General features: G+C 42.6%; 1 protein-coding gene across 2 annotated transcripts in view; it reads left to right on the top strand.

Annotated features, from left to right (window-relative positions):
* PPP1R14C (protein phosphatase 1 regulatory inhibitor subunit 14C) overlaps positions 1-2,182 on the top strand; it is a 53,497-nt gene extending 51,315 nt beyond the window's left edge. For both annotated transcript variants that reach the window (XM_052784740.1, XM_052784739.1), the window contains one exon: positions 854-2,182. In XM_052784740.1, the coding sequence (XP_052640700.1) occupies positions 854-928 (75 nt within the window). In that variant the 3' untranslated portion in view covers positions 929-2,182. The remainder of the gene's footprint in view (positions 1-853) is intronic.
* The last annotated feature ends 19,240 nt before the right edge of the window (positions 2,183-21,422 follow it).

Genomic DNA, 21,422 nt, shown 5'->3' with positions numbered 1-21,422 from the left:
TAAACATTATTGTCCTAGTGTGACAGTAAGGGGATGATCCAGCTTTTAATACATCTGCAGTTATAAGAAATTGTACACCAAAAGGATTTCAGAAAATTGTGCAACTCTCCAAGCTTCTGTTCTCCCACAATTTAAAAAGAGAAAATCTGCTGAAACTGGGGAAAATATCACTGTGAATAAAGACTTGGTCCATGAGGGTTTTTTAAATTTTTTTTTAGAATAGTGTCATTCACTGAGCTCCACAACCAGAATAAGCCAGTGGTGCTACCTCTGGCTCCTTGTTCCTGCCTTGCCTCAGACTGGCATGAGTGTTGGTGTGGGGCTGAGTGGTGAGCCTGGTCAGAGAGCTGAGCCAGCTTGGGAAAGTAGCAGAGCAAGAGGAAAAACGGCTGAGTCTTTAGCCAGATCAGCTTTCTGTTCCAGCTGAGTATGCAGCCAACCAAAATGCTAGTGCCGGCATGGAGAGTGGTGAGAGAAACACCTTTTGGCAGGAGTGCTGATTTCTGTGCAGGCTTAAACTGTGAACGTTTGCTTTGACTATTTGCATTGTATCTAGCCATAGATTTTGCTTGATTCAACAGTTGGTAGAAGGCCCTGTGTAATAAAAGCCTGAAAGATAGCTAGCAGCTGAGCCTGAGCACTCATGCAGAGGAAAAGGTAGTTGTTCACACCTCTACTGTGCAATGAGAGTATGCATATAAGGTTCCTGGAGATCAGGCTGGAGAAACTCCAGCTTAGCAATAAAAGCTTAAATAAAAATGTGTAGTTTGCTTTGATTTTTTTTTTTTAAACTCAAAATCATGGTCTTCTGGTATCATAAAAATTACTTAAATTTTCTAATCTTTTTTCCTAGGAATTTATCAAAGAGCTGCTAACTCGGATAAGAGGAATGAGGAAACTCAGTCCCCCTCAAAAGAAGAGTATATAAATAACTTGAAGCAGTAGCACTCTGTAAAAGACATGGCAAGGGAAATGGGACTTTGAATACAAGACCTTTATTAAAATAGTTGTCTTTCTCCACAACTTTTTTGATTTCATTGTTTTGACTCAAGGAATTTCTTTTGTGTGTTTAAAGGTTCTTTTTTAAGTGTCAATTTTTTTTATCAAGAATATCAACAATTTGGATGCTGCTCAACTTTCACTTGAGGATTACTGAAGCAAGTGAAGAATCCAAGAGTTAGTGATGAGGGGCAGCAAGCCTATGTGGTGAACCAGAAGATCTTGTAAATTTACAGAGCTAGGAGACTTCTCCTTGCAACTAGTTGGATAACATTTTTTTTAAGTTGGCTGTACATTTAACTCATGGATGTCAAGTTTCTTGTGCTTGTCTGTACATAAATTATGGAGTGGATTGTGAATACTGTTTCACATGGATGGAAGGAAAAGTTTGTTACAGTAAATTATTTAAATGGTGGTTATAGCAAAATTGCTACCAGAAGGTACCAATTTAGATTACTAAAATGAGTGCTGCCATTTTTCTAAATACCCTTAAAGCAGCCCAGTGAAGAATTTCATCATATCCCTTGTTTAGACTGCAGCATATGAGAATTGGGAGTTTTAAGGGCTTAATTTGTAGACTTAAAAGTTATTTGATTGACTTTGATGCTTTGCCAGATCATTTCCTCTCCACCTCATGATGTCTTGGAACTGTGCTAACCTATACTGAATAAGAGCCTGCAGTGATATCTAGAGAAATGTCCATCACCATTTAAAAGCTGCTTCACAGTGGAAGAAAGACAGTGCTACCAAAATGAATTACAAGCACTGCTCTTGCATTTAGTGATGTGGTCTTAATCGAATGCAGATTCCTCTCCTATTAAGGTAGGCAAAGAATATTATAGTTTTTGTTTATGGCTGTGCCCTGAGAAGTGGGGAGACTTCTTAACTTGGGCTCTCTTACTTGTAAAAGCAAGAACAGAAGAGAGATCCCTGCTCCCTCCTGGAAAATGTCCTAACTGAAATGTTCAATAAGCTACCATATGCTGGTAGGTGACACTAGTCAGGCATTTTATATCAAGGGTGCTCTGAACATATTTTATTTTTCAAAAGAAGTACATGTTTGTGAATTTTATGTATACTGGCAAGCTTTTTTAATGTATTTAATTTTGTAATGTTTACCGATGATTTTATTTACCAGATATTTACTCAAATAAATGGAACAACTTGTGACTTGTTACATGTACACTTTACAAGACTACTGTTGCTGAGTAAGTTGGTAAATGGACTTGCTTGTCAAAAAGAGAAGCCTGTGAGGTGGTAAGTATATGGGAACACAGCTGTATAGACCCTAATTGGCTTTTAAGGTGCCCAGTATCACTCAGCCCTTGCCCAGTATCGCTCAAACTCCTGTAACCTGGTGCACAGCTTCCCTTTTGAAAGTCTTCTGCAGATGAGGCCTTCCTTCCCTGTGCCCTGGGGGATTTAAAAAGTATGGGGGGAGGAAGCCTGGAAATTCTTTGATAAATGCTGCTGCTTCCTTTTTTCCTTCCACCAGAGGTGAGTGTAGAGGAGGGCTTGTACTGGGTGACTGTCAGTTCTCTACTGAAGGTGTGGCAGAAAGGCGTATTTCAGCAGAAGGCACCCTGCCTTTCTTCCCCTACCCTTCCCTTCCCTGTACCTCTGAATTCTCAAGAAATTCCAGCAGCTGTAAGAAAAGACTTAGTTGGTTTGCCTGCAGCATCTTAAATTTAAATCTTGTGCCTTGTTGAAGTTGCAATTCAGCTCTGGTTTCCTAAGGAGTCTTCCAGCAAAACTTTTTAAAATTGTGAAGTGAAATCTGTGCTCCAGGGAAATTGGTAAGGAGCTTGTGATTTCATCTGTTTTGGTGTTGGAATCTCCCACTATCGTTGTCAGCATTATCAGTGTGATGTCTTTGGTTCTGAAACAGGCCCATGTGAGTGACCTGTCTTGCCACAGAGATTGTCTGTCCTTGGTCTGTGCTCCTTGCAGAGGATCTGATGTAGCTAGATGTAGCTTGTTCATTACCAAGTTTGTATGAACATCACCCTTTGAAGAAGAGAGAATTACAGGAAAAGCTTCCTTAAATTCCTGAGGTAAGAGGCCTTTCGTTAAATTTTTTTTTTTTTTTCCCCACTCAGCTCTGGTGGCAGAAATCGGTGGTCTTAGTAAAGACGTCTTATTTACTAGTCTGATGTTTGACTGGGCAGGTGCTTTCACAGGCCTCTTTCTGGAAAGCCTGCTGGTTTGTAAACCACTGAGGGCCTTTTGTGAACACCAAGTTTATTATGTCCACAATGGGAAAAAAACCCGCCCAACCTTTTGATTTGAGACTTATTAGTGATGTTTAGAGTTTTGAGCTGGTGTCTGAAATGCTGTCTGCTCATGCATACTGTTCCCAGATTCAGATTTATTCATGTGCATTTAACATATGGGCTGAAACAACTGAGAGCATGCAATACACCTTTTCAACTTCTGAGGTGGTTACAGCTGCCTACTTTTTGCAGGTGGTTTTTAGAAACAATCCCAAGTCTGAATATTATAGGTTCTAGTAATTTCCACATCCACAGATGCATTTTGTGACTTCACTTATGATTTCAAACATAATTTTTTTTCTTCCTTTGATAATGGTGTGGAGAATCAGAAATGTCAAGTAATGGCAACTGTACCAGTTCTCTCACCTCCTACAGCAAAATGCTACTCAACAAATATTTTTTTTCCCTCATGTTACTTGGCTAAAAAATGCCCCCTCAACTGTGTGCATCAGACATCTGCATCTTTTGTCCTATTTGTTGTGCACTGAAGTAGCTGCAGAGAATAGTACTCTATCCCTTCTAAAACCAATTGGTTTGGTGATACACTTAGAAACAATGAAGACTGGGACAGTCCTTACTATTTTCTTGTCTTATGTGGATGGGACAGTCGCTTCTGTGAAGGGCTTCCTCTCCTCCAGCTCTACATGTTCTGTTCTCTTACAAGTGTCAGTGAGCAAAAAAAAAAAAAAAAATCTAAATAGCTTTTGTTTGCAGCTGGCCTGATTTTACTGGAGACTTACAGGGTCTCATTCTTGCTACTTTTTACTTAATGGAGATACTCTTGGCCTTGGTATAAGTGAGGGGAGAATCAACCCATTCACTTAAGATTTCATTGTGCTTTGTCTTTATACTGTGTGGGTGTTCTTGGCTCTGGGCAATATTCAAGGGGCATATCAATAGCACACTGTTACTGAAACAACTTGGAATTAAATCTTTACTTCAGGCTCTTCACTGCCTTGGCTGGACAGCTTTCATGAGAAGGGCCAAGTCTGGCTGCAATGAGAGCTTCCTCTGGGCTTTTTAAGTGGCTAATGAAAGGAACTGAAGTTCCTTCTTATAAATATGTAGAGAAGCTGAGGTTTTTGTTTTGGTTATTGAAGTGCCTCTCCCGTGTACAAAGATTGCCTGCAAGAGTGTGTCTTTCTGGGATCTGCTTCATGGCATAATTAGCCTTTGCATGTTTTACAGCAGGAGCTGACAGTGTGATGTCTTCCATGGTTGCTCCTCCAGTTGGCTTAGAAAGAGGAAGAAAGTGTTTGTAATCATATCTAGTGTGCCTTGGGAGGCTGAAGTGACAGGATAGTATATTCCTGTGGCACAGAAGAAAGGAGATGAGCCATTCTTCTGCCAGCCTTGTTTTTGCCCCTTCCCCCCATTATTGCTATAGTGTGTTTTACTCCTACAGTTGCCATTCATGCAGGGACCATCTGGGGAAAATGTGGGAGGGAAGCTTTCCCTATTATCAGAGAACATGACCAGGAAAAGCAGGAACAAAGTATCTGCCTCTTTTGTGCACTTCAAACTCTGAGACTTGGTAAGAGTCTTTAGCACTTTACCCTGGTAAGTATAATAGTGTATGTGAAATTGGAATTTCTCAGCAATCTATTTCTAGGATGTTTGCTGATTCAAGACAGCCTTAATGTGAACATGCACCTCCAGGTAAAAAAAAAAAAAAAAAAAAAATCATGTGGGCTACATCAACAGAGAGCCTGTTGCTTGGAAACTAAAAGATACAGGTCTCATTCTGAACAAACAGTTGAACTTAAAACTCCTGGTGAAGTGCTGTAACAAAAGGATTAATTGCTTCTCGGCTGCATAAGGTTTGTCATTGCCAGCATCTTGCACAGATGTTAAGCAGTTACTGAATAACTGCATGCAATGCTTTTTAAAGGATGTTGAGATTTAGGGAGTTGGAAAAGAAATCAAGTGCTGGGAAGTCTAGGAAAAAAATCACTAAGAAATTTACCTGTTACATGTTTAGCTATTAAGGAAGCTGAGAAGAGTCTTGCTTTGCTGCATTTATTTCGGTATGGGAAGAAAAAGAGATGTAAGGGTTTTCATGTATTGGAGAAAAGCTTAAGGAGGAGGAATGCCTGGAAGAATCTTGAAGTGTGGAAGAAGATAGAGCACCTTGATGGTGAGGTTCAGGAGCCCTTTGAGCCCACTACTGAGGGAGTAGGTGAGATGACCGTCTATTAGTATCCCCAAAATGAAATTGGATGCTTTTCTAGATAAAATATCATTAGATGAGTTAGTTCAGTCAAGATAATCAAAGGCTTTAAAACTCTAGACATTAGCTTCAGGTTGGTTTGGTGTAGTGTGTTTTTGTGCGTGTGTTTTGGTTTTTTTGTTGTTGTTTTTTTGGTTTTGGGGTTGTTTTTTTTTTTTTAGCATTTTGTAAAGCAGAGGAAACAAGTAGGAAACTGATTTGTATATTTGTATTGTGGCCATGTCACTACATGCTTATGTAGTGGTCGAATCAGATTGCCAGTACCAGCTACATATATACACCTCTACTACTTCTTACTTGACTTCTTTTTTTACTTTACTTCTCCTTTTTTTCTGGTAGTAAGCAAATAGTAAGTGTGAATGTAATTAAAGTTGCTATTGAAACCTAGAGAGAAATTGAAGTGAAGAAGAGAAAATGTGCCTAGAAAGTACCTAGCACTGCAAAATTTATTCTTGCCACTGTAGGATTCTGCCATCAGTGTAAATACAGAATGTTTCTGAAGTTTTGAAATTGCTATTTATAATAATCTTACCTAGTGCTGATGGGATTTTATTTGCTTTATTTTTTTAGTAGAACTAATGTCCAAATACTGAGCTATTAGCTTACATTACTTACAGACTTCTCTGTTTTCCAACAAAAATTGTCATTAGCTCTTTAAAATTAAAGAAACCGAGCTATTTGAAAACTTATTTTTTAACATGCATATGAGACTGAAGCTTCTTTTGGAGGTGCAGTTAACAGGTTTTGTTCAGCAGTAAACTCAAATGTCTTCTCTCACTGCATTTGTATTTTAGTTGAACTTTTCTTCTAAGTCTAAAGTAAAAAATATTGTGGGATAGCCCTTAGCAGAGGTTTCAGTCTGGCTAACTATAATACTGGGTTGGACTTGAAGCACATAACTAATTACCAAAAAATGTAGGAGCCGATCGACTTCAAGGACAGACTTGTCTGACCACCACTTCTAGGGGGCAGAGGGGGACAAAAGCACAAGAAGCTTTCCTACATCTGTGTCAGCAAGGCTTTGACTCTTGCCCTGGCTTTGTGGATGGGTCTGTGGCCCCTCATGTAGCCCATAGTCATATTGGGGCTTGTGGGAATTGGAGCGGTGACTACCATCAGATATATGAAGAATTTGAGCATGTAGTTCTATGACAGGATTGTGCTTATCCAGGATCAGTGTTTCCTTTCATGTTGCTTGACCTGAGGCAAAACCAGGTTGGAGTAACCTTTATTTAATATACTCATCTACAACAAAGAGGGAATCCCAGTAGGGTTAACATGTTGAAACTCCCATCCATATCTGCTGTCTCCTAGTAAGAGAAGGCCATTTGTGACAGGGGTGGCTGTGCAGAGCCTGCGGACAGGTCTCCCCAGAGCTCTGTCTGAACCTGGCTTTGGGTCAGGGCCTGCCTTTCTATTTGGTTGTGCAGCCTCTACTACTGCAGTAAGTAGCAGGAAGCCTCAAAAAGCCAATGAAAAGGCTTCAATGGATGCCTCAGACTTGTCCAGCAACCAGTATTGAGTCAGAGCTGTGTCAAGACTACAGACAGTGTGTTGTGATGGTGCCTGAGACAAAGGCACTAGAATCGACTTGGTGGACTACTGCTGTGGTAGGCTAGATAGGTAGGCTTCAGGTGTGTTCTATGAGTTGCCACCACAGAGAGGATTTCTGGGTGCTGCTTGTGGGTTGCTTTCAGTGTACCTGGATAACACTGTGGGCAGAGGGGGACAATGCACTTGCCTAATGCCTGTAGAAATGTAAAGGATCACAAGTCTTGTTTGTGACTTTGTGGTTTGACTACCACACCATACCAAAAATGGAGTTGAACTCAGCCTGTGCTAAAGTGGGCTGCCAGGCAGTTTTGTACCTAGTTCTTGCAAGTAATGATCCTCAATGAACTGTGCGTTTTCTGTTGTCTCTCCAGTCTTAATTTCAAGCCTACCAAAGCAGTAGTTACTACACCAGTTTTAGCATCCATTGCCTCCAGTACTGTCATGGTGCATTTGTCTACAGTCTGCATTCATTTTCACCATTCCTTCAAGTTTAACAGCTTGATTATTTCTCTTAAGGACCTTTTGCTATTCAGTGGAAATGGGAGTGTGTCATCTGGTGCTATTTCTGCCACAGAGGCTCTGCTGCCGATACCAAACCAATCCAAAAGACTAGAAAGGATGCTGTAAATTTTACTGTCTTCTGAATTACAGCCTCATACTGCTGGAGCTTACTCACTTTTTGCCCTATTTCTTTACTTCACTTTCCCAAATAAGTCTTCATCAATGTGTGAATGCAACTCAGCCACATACTGTAAGGAGAGAACAAAGCTCCTGGAGCTAATCACACAATTTCTCTTACTTTTGGGGGGGGGAGAAAATTGTGTCCTTGAGTTTTTTTTCCCAAATATCTGGAAGACACTCCAGTAGCATTTGCAGGGTCACAGAAATGTTCTTGTTTAGAAACCTGAGGGTGTAGTGCAAGTAACAAAAACAAGAAATAACTGGTGGCAGACACACAAACTTGCCAAATGGTGACCTTCTTTGTGTCCTTCAGAAAAAAAAAATCTGTCTCCTGAGCTCAGTGCTTGTCAGAGATTAACTTCCTTCCATCAGGCTCCACTGGGCTTTGCACTGGGTCCAGGCAGTGGCCCTGCAGAGGTGAGTACTGGTTCTTCTGAAGTAATGCAGATATAAGCACACTTGTGTAATCATGTACCAGCTAACTTGCTCAACCCTGAACCCAATGTTTGGGCTGCTAATAAGCCAGTGTGTCAGGCAGAGCATTGGTAGGTTGTGTCACCACCCTTTTCCATTTTGCAGTGGCTGTGATGTGTGTAGTCCTTTGCTGCCACTGCCAGTAAGGAATACTGCAGCTTTTCAGCCTTAAAATTAGGCAAAAGCATGTTCTTTGTTTGGGAGGGACAGGAGTTTGTCACCAACCCAAACATAAAAACTCTGCTTCTCTGATATATGTACCTAAAAAGCAAGTCTTTCAAATAGGTATAGCTCTACATATGCTATTACCAATGGACGTCTGTTTTTGAGAGAAAATGAAGCTGTTTCATGTTCTTTTATCTGGACCCATTTAATTCATGCTTCCTAAACTCCAGCTGTCCTTTTAATATACCTTTCACAGTCATCAGCAATGCTTTAACGTATTTCTTTGGGGAATTCTTCTTGTGCTGGTTTAGACTTAAAACAAGCACAAAATGATGCCATATTGGAAAAAGGCTGTGTAAGCTAAAACTTGTTTGCAAGATTCCCCTCTTTATACTTGCCTCAAAGGTATTTCTTTTTCCATATCAACAATGTACCACAGTAGTGCATGTTTTATAATGGTAAATCCTTGGAATTTTAACAGTCTACCACAAGTGCCTGCTCTTTTTTTTGTCCTCTGATGTGCCTTGATCAAGAGCTGCTACATAACATATTGTATTGATTATTTCTTCATCTATGAAGCTGTACATTCAGCTCAGCACTTAATCATTCTGAGGCTGGGTTTTCTGTCCTTGACACAAGGACAATGTGTTTAAAACTTCAAAAATTAGAAGTTTTAATGCCAGGGTTGAGTGAAGTGATAATAGTTTAACTTTTCCCCTTCTGGTTACCTTTCAAATCTGAAAATCTGAGTGCTTCCTGAAATTAGTATGACTTTTTCAGCTCTGATCTTGTTAGCTGCTTCCTATTTTATTTAGTACTTGTATTTCTTACAGTTTTTATTTATGGTTGCAGTTGGTATCTGCTCTAACAACTGTTCCCCCTCCTTCAGAATTCCTCTAGTGCTCTTATCCCTTTTGCAACAGAAATTCAAGTATGTAAAAATTATGCCACCTCTGCAGCACCAGCAAAGATAACTAGGCAGGGATTCAAGAGACATCAAATAAATCAGATTAACCTACAGTATTCCTGTGGTGTTTTTGCTGAAGTAAGTTAGGCTATCATGCCCATCCCTGAGTTTCACATTTTCTCTTGTTCATAAAAGCAGAATTTTTCCCTAGGAGAGTGGCTTTATTTTTCTAGGCAGGAAGCACCTGAAAGAAAGTGCTTAAAACTGTGGGAGTTGGTTCAAGTATCACAGGTGAGGCTCATGTATGAGTTTGGCTTTAAAAAAAAAAAAAAAAAATTTTTCTGTTCAGAGCTTTTGTATCCAACCACTGACTCTTATTAACTAGAAATTGAGGAGCAGCTGTCAAATATGCATCAGGGCTGGGAACCCAGATTAAACAGCAAGTATGGTACAGGAATATGCTGACCTTCCACTTCTTTCAAAGTTTCTTCCCTGTCTGAACCTTGCTAGTCTGAAATGCTCAAAAATCATGAGGTAAGTAATGTAGGCACTCTGAGGCTACGGAGTCCTGAATCTTTTATAATGCATATTGGATTACTTGGTTGTTTCCTGATATGCTTTCTCAGGGGCCACTTATAAGTTGTTCACTGTGTTGATGGAGGACTGAAACTTCCTTTCCCATCTCCAGCAATTTCAGGAACAGAAATTCTAGGAAGAATGCTGGGCTTGTGATAAAACATTAAGGTCAGGGACAACCAGGAAAATAACATTTGTAGATGCTGGAGCTGACCATGCTCCTGTTCTGCTGCAGTGCCCTTCTTGGTGTATCCCATGTAGCCTGTGGAGCTCCCCCTGTGCTGGTAGGACCCCAGGTCTGCTTGTGTACAGAAACCCACAAGGTAGACAAGCTAAATAAAATTAAAATATGCTGGCATCAGTTGGGTTTAGAGCAATGTAGTTTACCCTCTATCCAGTTAAATGCAGGCTACTCATTTCATTAACTACAAAGAAACCTTCCTTTAAATTGGGTTAGTGATAGGGGGCTTTCATATATCACTTCCATGTTTTGCTGCAGTACATAGGGACCCTGGTGGAAAGAACATTTCTTGGGTGGGTGCTAGAGACAAACAGCACTTTTTTTTTTTTCCTTTGGTATAAATAGTTGAGGACAGAGAGAAGCAAGCTGGTTTTTTAAAATGTGTTTAGATTGAAAGTGTGTTGCACCACAACCAATTATACTTCCAATTATACCCGCCTTTGGGGACAGGAAAAGGCTGTCAAATGCTGGGCTGTCTGCAAATCATGGAAGTCTTTGAGTTCTTCTCATTGTTAAAAGGGTCACTTACTGAGAGCAAACAACTCTAATAAATGAATGGTAGTTGATGCTCAAAATTTGGCAGAAAGTTTCAGAGCTGGGTAATGGCATTTGGGAGATGGATCCACAGCTTTCTATGCCACATGTTTGTAGGTTTGGGGGAGCAAACTAACATAACATTTTCATGATATCCTTTTTCTGTAAATGACAGATTAGGTATATGGGTCAGTTACCCACACATCTTTCCCATACAATCTGGGACTGTTACACTGCTGAGAGGAAAGACAGATAACCAGTGGTTGCTTTCTGTACAGAGCTTTGGACACGGATTATCTTATAAAAGAAGTGTATGAGTGCTGCTGGGAGTTACTCAAAATAAACTCTTACCTTATTTTCCAGTTCATGGGAACCCCCCCTGCTCCCCTTAGGGTAACACAGGGAATCAGAAGGGTTCCTGGAGAAAGGAACAGGGCTGCATGGAAGGGCAGGTGATCCTGCTTGTTTGTCATGTGTTGAGCAACTCGCAGCTGAGCAGAGGTAAGTGCTTGTAACTCATTTCCATGAGAGTGTGCAGAAGACTTGAAGTTATTTATTTAGGGATAGCAAATGAGTGAACCCTTATATTCAAAGTAAATACCACAAAATATTTTTTCCCCTATTTGTTGGCATTATTGAAACAGTATTGAGTTTTCTGCTTTGTCTGTTGTTCTGGTGCCCAGTCAGCTTGTCGCAGCCTGAGGTTTCTGTCACATCCATCCTCTTCTGACCTAAATATCTCTTGCTGTCTGCCATTTTGTTGTCTGTCTTCTGCTTTGCAGATCTTGGAGAAATGTTTTCCATAAGAGGGTATAAGACAGCACTTTTCATTAACCCACTTCCATGACAGAAACTGGCTGTCAATTCCTACTGATTGCACTATCCCTACGTGGATCATGACAGTGTACTAGCCATCACTGCTTAGGGAAAGAGAAGGGCTCCAGTGAGCACAACCTGTCTACTTGTTCCTGTTGGGACTCAGGTAAAACATTCAGATCCTCACACACTCATGCAGAGGCTGCCTAAAGTGGCATCAGCAAGTCCCACGACTGAAAGCCCAGACATGGGTACTGCTCCCTCCTTGTACATGTCTCAGATGGGCATGTCACCGGTGCTTAGTCAACAGCAGTGTCAAAAAGCAAGGAGCTGCACTTCCTCTCCTCTTCACAGAGCTCTTGACAGTCAATGTACCAAAAGCTTTGTGTACTAGACAGTCTGTTGCCAGTAGGAAAACAAACATGAATTCTCCTGCATCTAATATTAGGTCACGTTGTCAAAACAGATTGTGGTGATCCTCTCTGAAGAAGGAAAGGAAAAGTCTTTATCTCAAGTCCTGGTGCCCTTTATAGCTTTGACAGCAGAGCTTCTCTGGACAGCAGTTGTTTCCTAAACAAGATGCTGCTAGTATTTAATGGTATATCAGTATTCTTCCTTCCTTATTTCTTGATTTCTAGTTTCCTAAAGGAGTGGAGTCAGTCCTTTTAGCAGCTGACATGTCAAAAGCATCCAGGAGGAGACTGCAGGAAGCTGGCAGTGACTTGGAAAAATGAAGCAAATCTGCAGGGAGTCTCTTGGCTGATTCAGTGGCTTTCTAACATCTTTCCCTCCCAGCTGGACCTGCCTCCTGGCAGCAAAGGTCCTGTCTACGCTGAACGCATCAGAAGCAGAAGCTGCACACTGACCTCTTTAATTTCTGAGGATTAATGCCTTTTACTGTTTAAGGCAAACATGTAAATGAATGCTGAGGAGCCTTGCTTGTGTTTCTCTGTCTTTTTCTCTCCTCCATAACCTCTCACTTGCTCACTGGCAGGAGTCATAAATAATGTAGTCTTTTTAAAATACCTTTGAAAAAATTAAAATTGATGTGAACTGTATAGTATAAGATCACTTGTGAGGGGGGCTATGGCAGATGTAACAAGTGGGAATCCTGCTGAGGGACTGTTGTTGTTTGGGTATGTTTCAAAGGTTTAGATAGGATTAAGGTATTTATTATTAGTAATGGGAAAATAATATTTATTCCTCCAGAACATTAGACATACACTATTTTTTATGCCACAGAGGAATACTCTAAGGGAAAATATAGAATACCTATAGTCTAAATAGTCTAGCTTGAAGCTCGCCAGCCTAACTGAGGGTTTTCTCTTACTAACAACACACTGCTTATTCTGCTGTAAGCTTAAGGCCAATGGCTGAGACATTTGTAATTAAGTAGTGGTTTGCAGGGCCCTGATTTACCAGTGTTCCAGCATGGGGCACTTTAAAAGGACCTTTATTTAAAAAATAATGACTCTCTTCACAGTGTTTCTCACCTGGACCACTATGACTTTGAGGCTCCCAACTTACTGGCCATTCTTGAAAATCTTCTGGATATTGACAAGATGAATGAATAGTGTACACCTATTTAGGCACTGCCTGTGACTTCTTGGTGCTATAGCAGTAAATAAAAAAATAATAAAAAGCCAGGCATTATGGTTACATAAACTGCCTTTTTCTGACAGGGTAATGTTAACATCTGATTTGTATAGCAGGCAGTGGGCTTTTTTGTCCTATAAAATTAATGGGTTAAATTAAAAAAAACCCTCCCAAACCACCTTCTGTAACCCCCACAACTCTCTTTAAAATGCAGCAGGTAACATTATGTAAAATGTTTGTTTAACACTGAACACTGCTTCCTCCTTTGTCCCTAAGGTGTCTGCAGCACTTTCTGCTACTTGAAGGGGGGGAGAGGCATTTCGGTGTGTTTGCATGCCTCAGTTCAGGGCATATGAAACTCTTTGCTGCAGAGTGTGGCCTTCCTGGCGTGTGGAGCAGAGCAAGGTCATCAGCAGCAGGCTAAGGAAGGGAATAAATCAATGAACCAAGCAGAGGCAGTCACTGGTAACTAGCTATGAATAAAGAGAAGGGCTTAGGTATGCAATGTTCACAGTCAGCAAACAGAGCTTGAAATCCTCAAGCCAAATGGTGCATTTCTGAGCTCGGGGTGAGGCTTGGAAGAAGCCCGAGTTGTTATCGGATCTCAGGATGCTGTGGCCTGAGTGAAGGTCAGCTTCAGACAATGTTTGCTGACAAGTGCAATAGATGAGTTGCTGTGTGAGCTGGCTTTAATGGACTTGAATGAAATAAGAAACATTGGACCCTGAGTGTGAGACAAGGGGACCCCTTGTCTCAAGTGTTGTTAAGGGGGTTAGTGTATGAAGCCATTAACTGTTGGTTTTGTAGCCCTGCTGGTTTTGCCTGGCTGGGAGATGGCAGAAAACCTCGGAGGGGCCCTTTCTGACCCAGCTGGGAGGGAAAAGAACCGGAGTGCCTGACTACAAGGTTTCCAGCCCAGTGGGCAACTTGAAAAGAGCTCGATTCAAATGCACTATTAAAATACTACAGCTGCTCTGGGAAGGAAGTAGCATGTGTGGGGTTTCTTGGGTGCTTAATCTGTTTTTAGTTTCATGTATTGTTCTTTTTTTAAACTGGCTGCTCTGGCTACATAACACTGCCTTGGCATGCCTCCTTTCAGATGTTGCCAGCCTATGCTGGACTAAGGCTTGACCCAGCGCAGCAGAAAGGCCAAATAAAATAGTTCTGACCTGGTACAGAGCAAGCCCCACATTGCTCCTGCCGTGCTTGCCCCGTGGGGCACTCCACTATGCCTGTCCCCATGGGTCTGGTGGCTGTCTTTGCCTTCCCTTACCCACACACTGACCCCTCATGCTTTGGCAGCCTTTCTTTGCCCCACAGGGGAGGGCAGCTTGACCTGCCTCCTGCCACCGAACCCCCTCCTCCTCCCCAGGTCTCTGTTCAGCTGTAGCATCTCAGCACCGTTCAGCAGCGCGAGGAAGGCGTGCACGTCTTGGGTTGAGCTGAGGGCTGGTGCTCACAGCCAAGAGACTGTGCAGCATCACCCTGCGTGAAATTACAGGGATTTCCCAAGCTATTACTTCTGTGATGTACCTGGGTGTCGTTCTGGGGATTTCATCTGTTTGGAAGGGAGGCAGTCGCAATACAAATGAGGTTGGCTGCAATGAAGAAAAAGTGCAGTCGATAAGGGATCTTCTCAGCTCTGGAAACTGGGATTTAAGCTTGCTGTTCTGCTAGCAGCCTCCTGTGTGGCCTTAAAGTTGCTTCTGCGCATCAGCCCCCCTTGCAGTAATGGTCCAGGACTGGTTGTGTCACAGGGGTATTGTCAGGATAAATGTAGCTGAGGCAGGAAAGCATTGTGGAGACACGAGCCTCTTGACCGTCTTGGATCGAGTGCAATAAACAGGATATGTAACTCACCCACACAGTTTCACCTTGGTGAAGTAAATTGTTTTAGCATGCCTCAAAACTCTATTGATATTTTAAAGCAGAAAACAAAACCAACCCTGAAGTCCAGTGTATAGAGACAAGAAAGGTTATTTTTAACCGTGTGGGAAGTGCTGTACTTACAAGGCTAATGCTACCCACAGTGTGTGCCTTGCATTGTGCTTAACAGAAGCAGAGCCCTCTTGGGTTATGGAGCTGAAGGGGAATAGCAAGCTGGTGTGCTAATAATTCCCGTGTTACTATTTTTAAAGTTCTGCCTGTGTTGTCTGTAGTGTTGTTACCCAGCAGTGTCTCATGATGCCAGGTTACCTAAGGCAAAGTTGGTGTTTCCACTTATGGCTGTATTAATTTTCTGGCTTTTTGTTTGCTTTTTTTTTCTCCCCTCTTTTGCTTACATTATAGTCTTATGCTCTTGTATGTAAAAAAAAAAATAGTAATAATCTTGTAGCCAGAAACTTGAATTTGACAAAGCTTTTGTTGTCTGGTTCAAATACTTGGAGTTGTACTGACAGAGTCCCAGCACCCTCCAGCTGCATTTTGTGACCTTAGTTGTTGTGGGTACACAAAATGACTTCTGTGAATTTTTTTTTTTGGCTTGGTGCTTTCCTAATCGGTTTCTATGTGCAAACACCACTGAACCTGTACAGGCAAGCTGACGGGTCAAATAATTATAGGCACAAAGGTCCTTTTTTGTACGCCTGCCCCAGTCTGTGGCAGAAGCTCGCAGGGAGGCACAGTCTGCTGCTGTGGGGCTTGGTGAAGCCTCTGAACTGCTGGTGGGACTGCCTGGGAAGTCTAGCTCCCTTGCAAGGGCTCTGGCAATACATATTGACTACCGTGAGGATGCCTGTGGAAGGAGAGCTGCTGAACAAGCAAACAAGACAGTAATAAAAGCTGAAACATTTGTCAGAATTCCCCTGAAAGAAAGGGAATTTTCTGCAGGAGTGGGGAAGTTTGATCTACAGCTTGTCCTCTGCAGTAACTCTGTCTCTTACCCCTTTGACGTGCAGGGAGATGTCAGCATGTCCAATGCTGGTCAGCCTGTGGCACCAAGATAAAGCATCACTTACCCAGAGGTGGCACGACTGCCTGTCTGCCGCTGTGTTCCCAGAGTGACAAGCAGCCTTCCCAGGTGCGTGGAGCAAATAGGGAAGGGGGAGAGCTGAAGGGGACAGCTCATTTTTGGAGTCATAGGGGCAGAAGGTGTGAGAGGGAGAGGAGGGAGGTGTGAACGGGGAGGTCCTTATGTGTTGAGCTGTATCACCGCAGTCTCAGAAGCCCCTTGCTGTAGTCTCCCGTGTGCCTGCACACAGAAGTGTAATATAAAGGTTATACTAATGTGCTATTCCAGGGTTTTTTTTAAATTATTAAGACAACTGAACCTGCACAACAACAACTGAACTTGCTGTTAGATGGTACCTCATAAGACCTTTTTAAATATTTAGTACTTGCTAACAGAATGAAGCAAACAAACAAGAGTTGCTAAAGGGTTGAGGATACACTTAATTTTTAAACAGTTAAAAACAAATCAGGCAATATTTCAGAAGACAAGTGCACAAAGGCTGTTTGCCTCATACCGGGTGGTCTGCATGGCGATAGGAGACCATCTGGCTGGTCTGGATTTCTGTGTGGGGCTGACTGATCAGTTCAATGGATGGTGCTATCAGAACGACAATCCTGTAGACTCAGCTGCTCAGCAGCTCCTGGATTTATCTTTTTGGTTGGCCACCCTGGGAACCAGGCACTTTCCTTTCTAAAGATGCATCTGCTGTGGGCAAATCTCGCTGTGGTATGTCCTTGTAGACCTGAGCTGGAGCTCTCGCTCTGCCAGCTTCCCTCTATTTTCCCTTCTGCGTGGGTGGATGTTGCCAAAGCGAATGGATAGTGATCGCACTTCCTCCAGGCAAAGAAAATAGAAAACATTCCCTAGCAGCTTTCTTAATGCCTTATTCCAAAGTCCTGTTTATCTTATCAATATTCATGGTACTCTATATATTTTTCAGGGTATCTCACAGGCCAGCGGGAGACTAAGTAGGTTCAGGAAAGCACTGTTCTCATTAGGGATTGCGAAGCAACCGAACAACTTGCCCAAGATCATGCAGAAAGCACAGGGCAGGGTCTTTGCCTCCGAGCTTGCTGGATTTATTGTTCTCCCTGGCTGCTGACACAGGAGCTCGGCACGGTGTCCCTCCGGCTGTCGCCGGTGGCATCCAGAAACAGCGAGGGGCAGATGTCCGCGCCGCTTTACAGCAGCTGGGTGGGAGGAGCAAGTATGACTTAAGGATCTCAATCCTCCAGGAAAGGCTGGTGACTTTTGTAGCAGGTAAAAGAGTAATCTTGGGTCCCTGCTGAGAAGAAGCAACAAACCCAACACCCAGCTCAGGCCTGGATGCAGGAGCAGATCTGCTTAGAGCATGTCCTGTCTGTCCACTGAAGCCAAGGGGCAGGAGTAGCTCTCCCAGAGCCCCAGAAGGCTGGTGGCTCTGTGGGTGGACTGAGGACATGCCTGCACGTGGGGCTGGACTGCCAAACACGGGCTGCCCAGGACAGCTGCTGGCCGTGGGGACAAGGGGTGAGGTTAGCGCAGAGGGTGAGGGAGTCAGCGGGCCCAAGGGAAATGCTGCACTTGAGCCTGGTGTCTCCCCGTGGCAGGAGGAAAGATAACGTGTGACACTGAATTGTGCTGGAATAACGTGGGTATGGATGAGAGCTTATGTCAAGCCAGAAGAGCTGTGTCTGAGAAGAAAGATGAAGATAAGAACTGATTGCGTGTGAGAGAGATGCAGGGGAGCAGCATGTCTGCAAGGTAGAGGAGGGGAAATAAAGGAAGAAGGAGCTTGAGAGGCAGGGAACAGCTTGAGGTCAAATGAGAAAAAGTGGAGCAGCATACAGGCAAGTGATATTAGATATAATAAAAATCCAAATAGAAAACTCAGCAAGGGCTAGAGAGCATAAAATGAGGTGTGGTAGGGGGAAAAGAAGATTAAGGTCATGGAAATAAAGTAAAAATGACTAGGGCTGCAGAAATAGTGGAAGAAAATACAATAACAAACAGAGCAAGTATGCACTCATTTACTTGGATAGATCAATGTTATATTTATTTGGGCAACACAAATACACTTCAGATTGCTTAAAAGGATTATACGGCTCTGGCCAGAGCATAGTGAGTGCTGGCTGTAATAGGTGACAGTAAATAATTGTAATTGGGAAGGCTAGAGTTACTAATTATTAAAATTTCCTGACCCTGCTCATTATAAGATCCTCATTTCAGTTACTTATAACTCTAAGAACCTGTGACTGGGCTGTAATTTTCCATACCAGCTGTCTGCCTCAGGCTGAATGTCTTTGAAAAACAGCATTTCAAGACAACTGGGGTGAGACTGGGAGCATGCAGGAGGTGGAAGTGGGGACAGACAATAGAAGAGGAGTATAAAAGCTCGTGTGCCTGAGGACAAAATCAAGACAAAAGCCCAACTGGAGCTAAGACTCGAGAGAGACATTAAGGGTAACAAGGAGGAATCCTGCAGGTATGCTAGCTGCTAAAAGAAATCCAGGGTAAATATGGATCTGCTCACAGATGGGGGAGGCAGCCTAGCAATGGTTGACACAGAAAAGGCTGAGGTGCTCAAGTACTTGAAAAATAGTCAAGAAGATGAAGGACCCAAACCTCTCCCAGTAGTGCCAGGCAGTATATCAAGGGGCAATGCCCATGGACTGCACCATGGGCTGTTCGGGTCGGACCTGAGGAAAAAGGAGAGTGGTGCTGCATAGGAAAAGGTACCCAGAGAACATTTGGAAGTTTTTGGGACTGAGTTAGACAAAGCTGCAAGTGACTTGATGTGGCTTTGGTGATAGCCCTGCTGTGAGTGGGGGACGGACTGCCTCCCAGCCAGCATCTCCTTCGTGCTGCGATGCAGCAATGGAAAACATTGCTGTGACTATGCTGGAAAAAGGTCTAGTGACTCTTTATTTGAGAAGTTTTAGTATCTCTATCTTAGCTCTGAGAGGAAAAAGAGGTCAGGTTTTAGGTCATGAGTAGAAGACCCAAAGCACTGTCCACCAAAGCAGTTTTTACTTTTAAGCCCATAATGATAACCCAAGTTTTTATCTTTTACAATTCCTCTGCTGTCAGGAGGCATGTGGGAAAGCCTTGGGCAAAATGTCCCATCTTCCCTGGTGTGGCAGATGTTAAAAGAAGCAAACCAGGTTTGGCGCTCAGTTGTGCTTCTCTTTTGAGTGGCAGCAGTCAGCTGCATGTCTAAATTCTGGCACGGTTTGTACATATTTTTCCCCATTTGACATCTGAATGTTTGACATGCTCAGAGATCTGATAAGGATGACAGCCTTGAAAAACACTGGAGGAAGTGACTAATTCTTTTCCCAGAGCAGGGATTAAATTGTGCCTCATGCGTAAAAATAAAGGGAAAAACAATATATTGAATAACTGCAAAGTGAAACCCAACTATTCTGTGCAGTAAATAAGGGAAGAGTCTTGTGGAAAAAAAAATGTGGTCACATCATAAAGACTGTTTAGTAAATGAAAACAACTGGCAGAAGTTATGTCTTTTTTTTTTTTTTTTTCTCCTCAGGTTTCAATCACCAGTGTAGTGCTTGGTGTCAGGCATGCAGGAAAGATCTCTGCAGCAGTCTTTTGCGCCAGGCTCTAGTTTGCCCCAAAACCAGGAGAAGAGCATCTTGCTAAAACTGGGCTGGTGTATTTGTAGATCCCCTTTTAATTTAGCAGGCACTTGAGGAATGGGTGTAGACAAACAGGCAGTGTATCTGTATATCTCCTGTCCGTGGGGCAGAAACATTGCTGATGTAGTTACAGGAATTCAGAGAAGTGGTTTCGAATGTAATATGAGAGAGACACAGAGCCCAGCCGAACAAGATGAAGATCTGACGCTTAGCACAGAGTTGCTGCCTCCCAGAATATCACTCTTGGCCATCCCACAGGAGGGAAAATCCTTATGTGGGTTTAAAGTTGGGAACCAGGGCAGGAGAAAATGTGGTGTTCTTGCAGCGGAGAAAAATCACCAGAGGAGCTCCTGGGGGTCTGTGCAGTTCAGCAGATTTATATGTGACCTGGAAAAGGGGGTCAGCAGTGAGCTGCCAAAATTTGCTGATGGCATTAAATTGTTTGTATTAGTAAGGAGCAGGACCAGCTGTGAAGACGTGTAGAAGAACCTCATAAGATTGTGTGACAGAGCAAAAAAATTACACAGGAAATTCAGTACAGGTGAATGTTAAGGGATGCACATAAGAACAAAACAATTATAACTCCACATATAAAATAATAGCCCAGATAAAAGCTGAGGGAGCAGGACAATATAATTCAGGAGCTTGATCTAGGGTTATATCAAATACCTGAAAACACTGGTTGTGATGAGTAATCTGTGATGGTTAAAAAGAACAACATATCAAATGTTAGCACTATTGACACGATGGGGAACAAAACAGAACATTGTGCCGCTGTATACTTTTTGTACTTCCTCCTTGAATTTTCTGTACAGTTCTGATCCTCTCATCTCAAACAGGTTATGGTAGACCTGGAAAAGGTTCAAAAAAGGGTAACAAGGATGATCCAAGGTGTGGTAAGCCTTTTGTACAGGAAGGAAGATGCTAGACTAGAGAAAAGGTATGTAAGGGTGGATAGGCTAGACGCTTACAAAATCATGGGAATGGTAGATAGGGACAGAACTCAGCTAATATGAGAACTGAGAGGCATCAAGTGAAGATAATCAACCCAGATTCAGAACAAACGAAAACATGGGTTTCTCTAAACAACAAGTGGCTGACCTGAAGAGCCAAGTCTTTACCACAGAATGTTGTGGGTGCCAAAAGTTCAAGGGAGACTGAATGATTAGGAGGAAGAGAGAGTCATTGGTTACTGCAAAAAGATAAACTGTCATACATATCTGGTTCAGGACAAGCCTGAGCTGGAACTAGGGAAAAGGTGGGACAGTCTTATGGAGAGAAGGATCATACAAGCTTGTCTTGTTCCTATTTTTTCCCTAGACACTTGCTTATGGTGACTGCTTAGTGAGCAGTTCCTGGGCCCAGGTGGCTGTTGGTCTGATGCAGTTGGTCTGATCTTATCTCCTGGAGAGAGCGGTTCAAGGAGCAGACGCTAGACCTGTTGCCCCTTGCCATCTCAGTAGAGTGTACGAGTTTCTCATGCAAACTGACAAACTGGTTAAAGAATTATACCAAGAAATTTTATAATTATATTTTAAATTGCTATTTTGAAATGTCTTAACTAGTTCTAAATGTTCCTGACTTATAAAAGCACATCTGCGTCAAACACTCATTTCATGACAAATCAAGCTGCATGGCCCTCATTCCCGTGTTATGTAGGCAGCAAATATGGTACTTTCACAGCAAATAATAGTTTTGGTAAAACAGCACTTTCTGCTTTGACCTTCACTAGACTGGTTTCCAAGGCTGCTTCCTGGGGGCTGGATGATGAGTCTGGACAGCCTTTTTGTC

The sequence above is a fragment of the Harpia harpyja genome, chromosome 4, assembly GCF_026419915.1.
Source record: "Harpia harpyja isolate bHarHar1 chromosome 4, bHarHar1 primary haplotype, whole genome shotgun sequence".
NCBI lineage: Eukaryota > Metazoa > Chordata > Aves > Accipitriformes > Accipitridae > Harpia > Harpia harpyja.
Note: the sequence above shows the minus strand (reverse complement) of the source record. Positions and strands in the feature narration are given on the sequence as shown.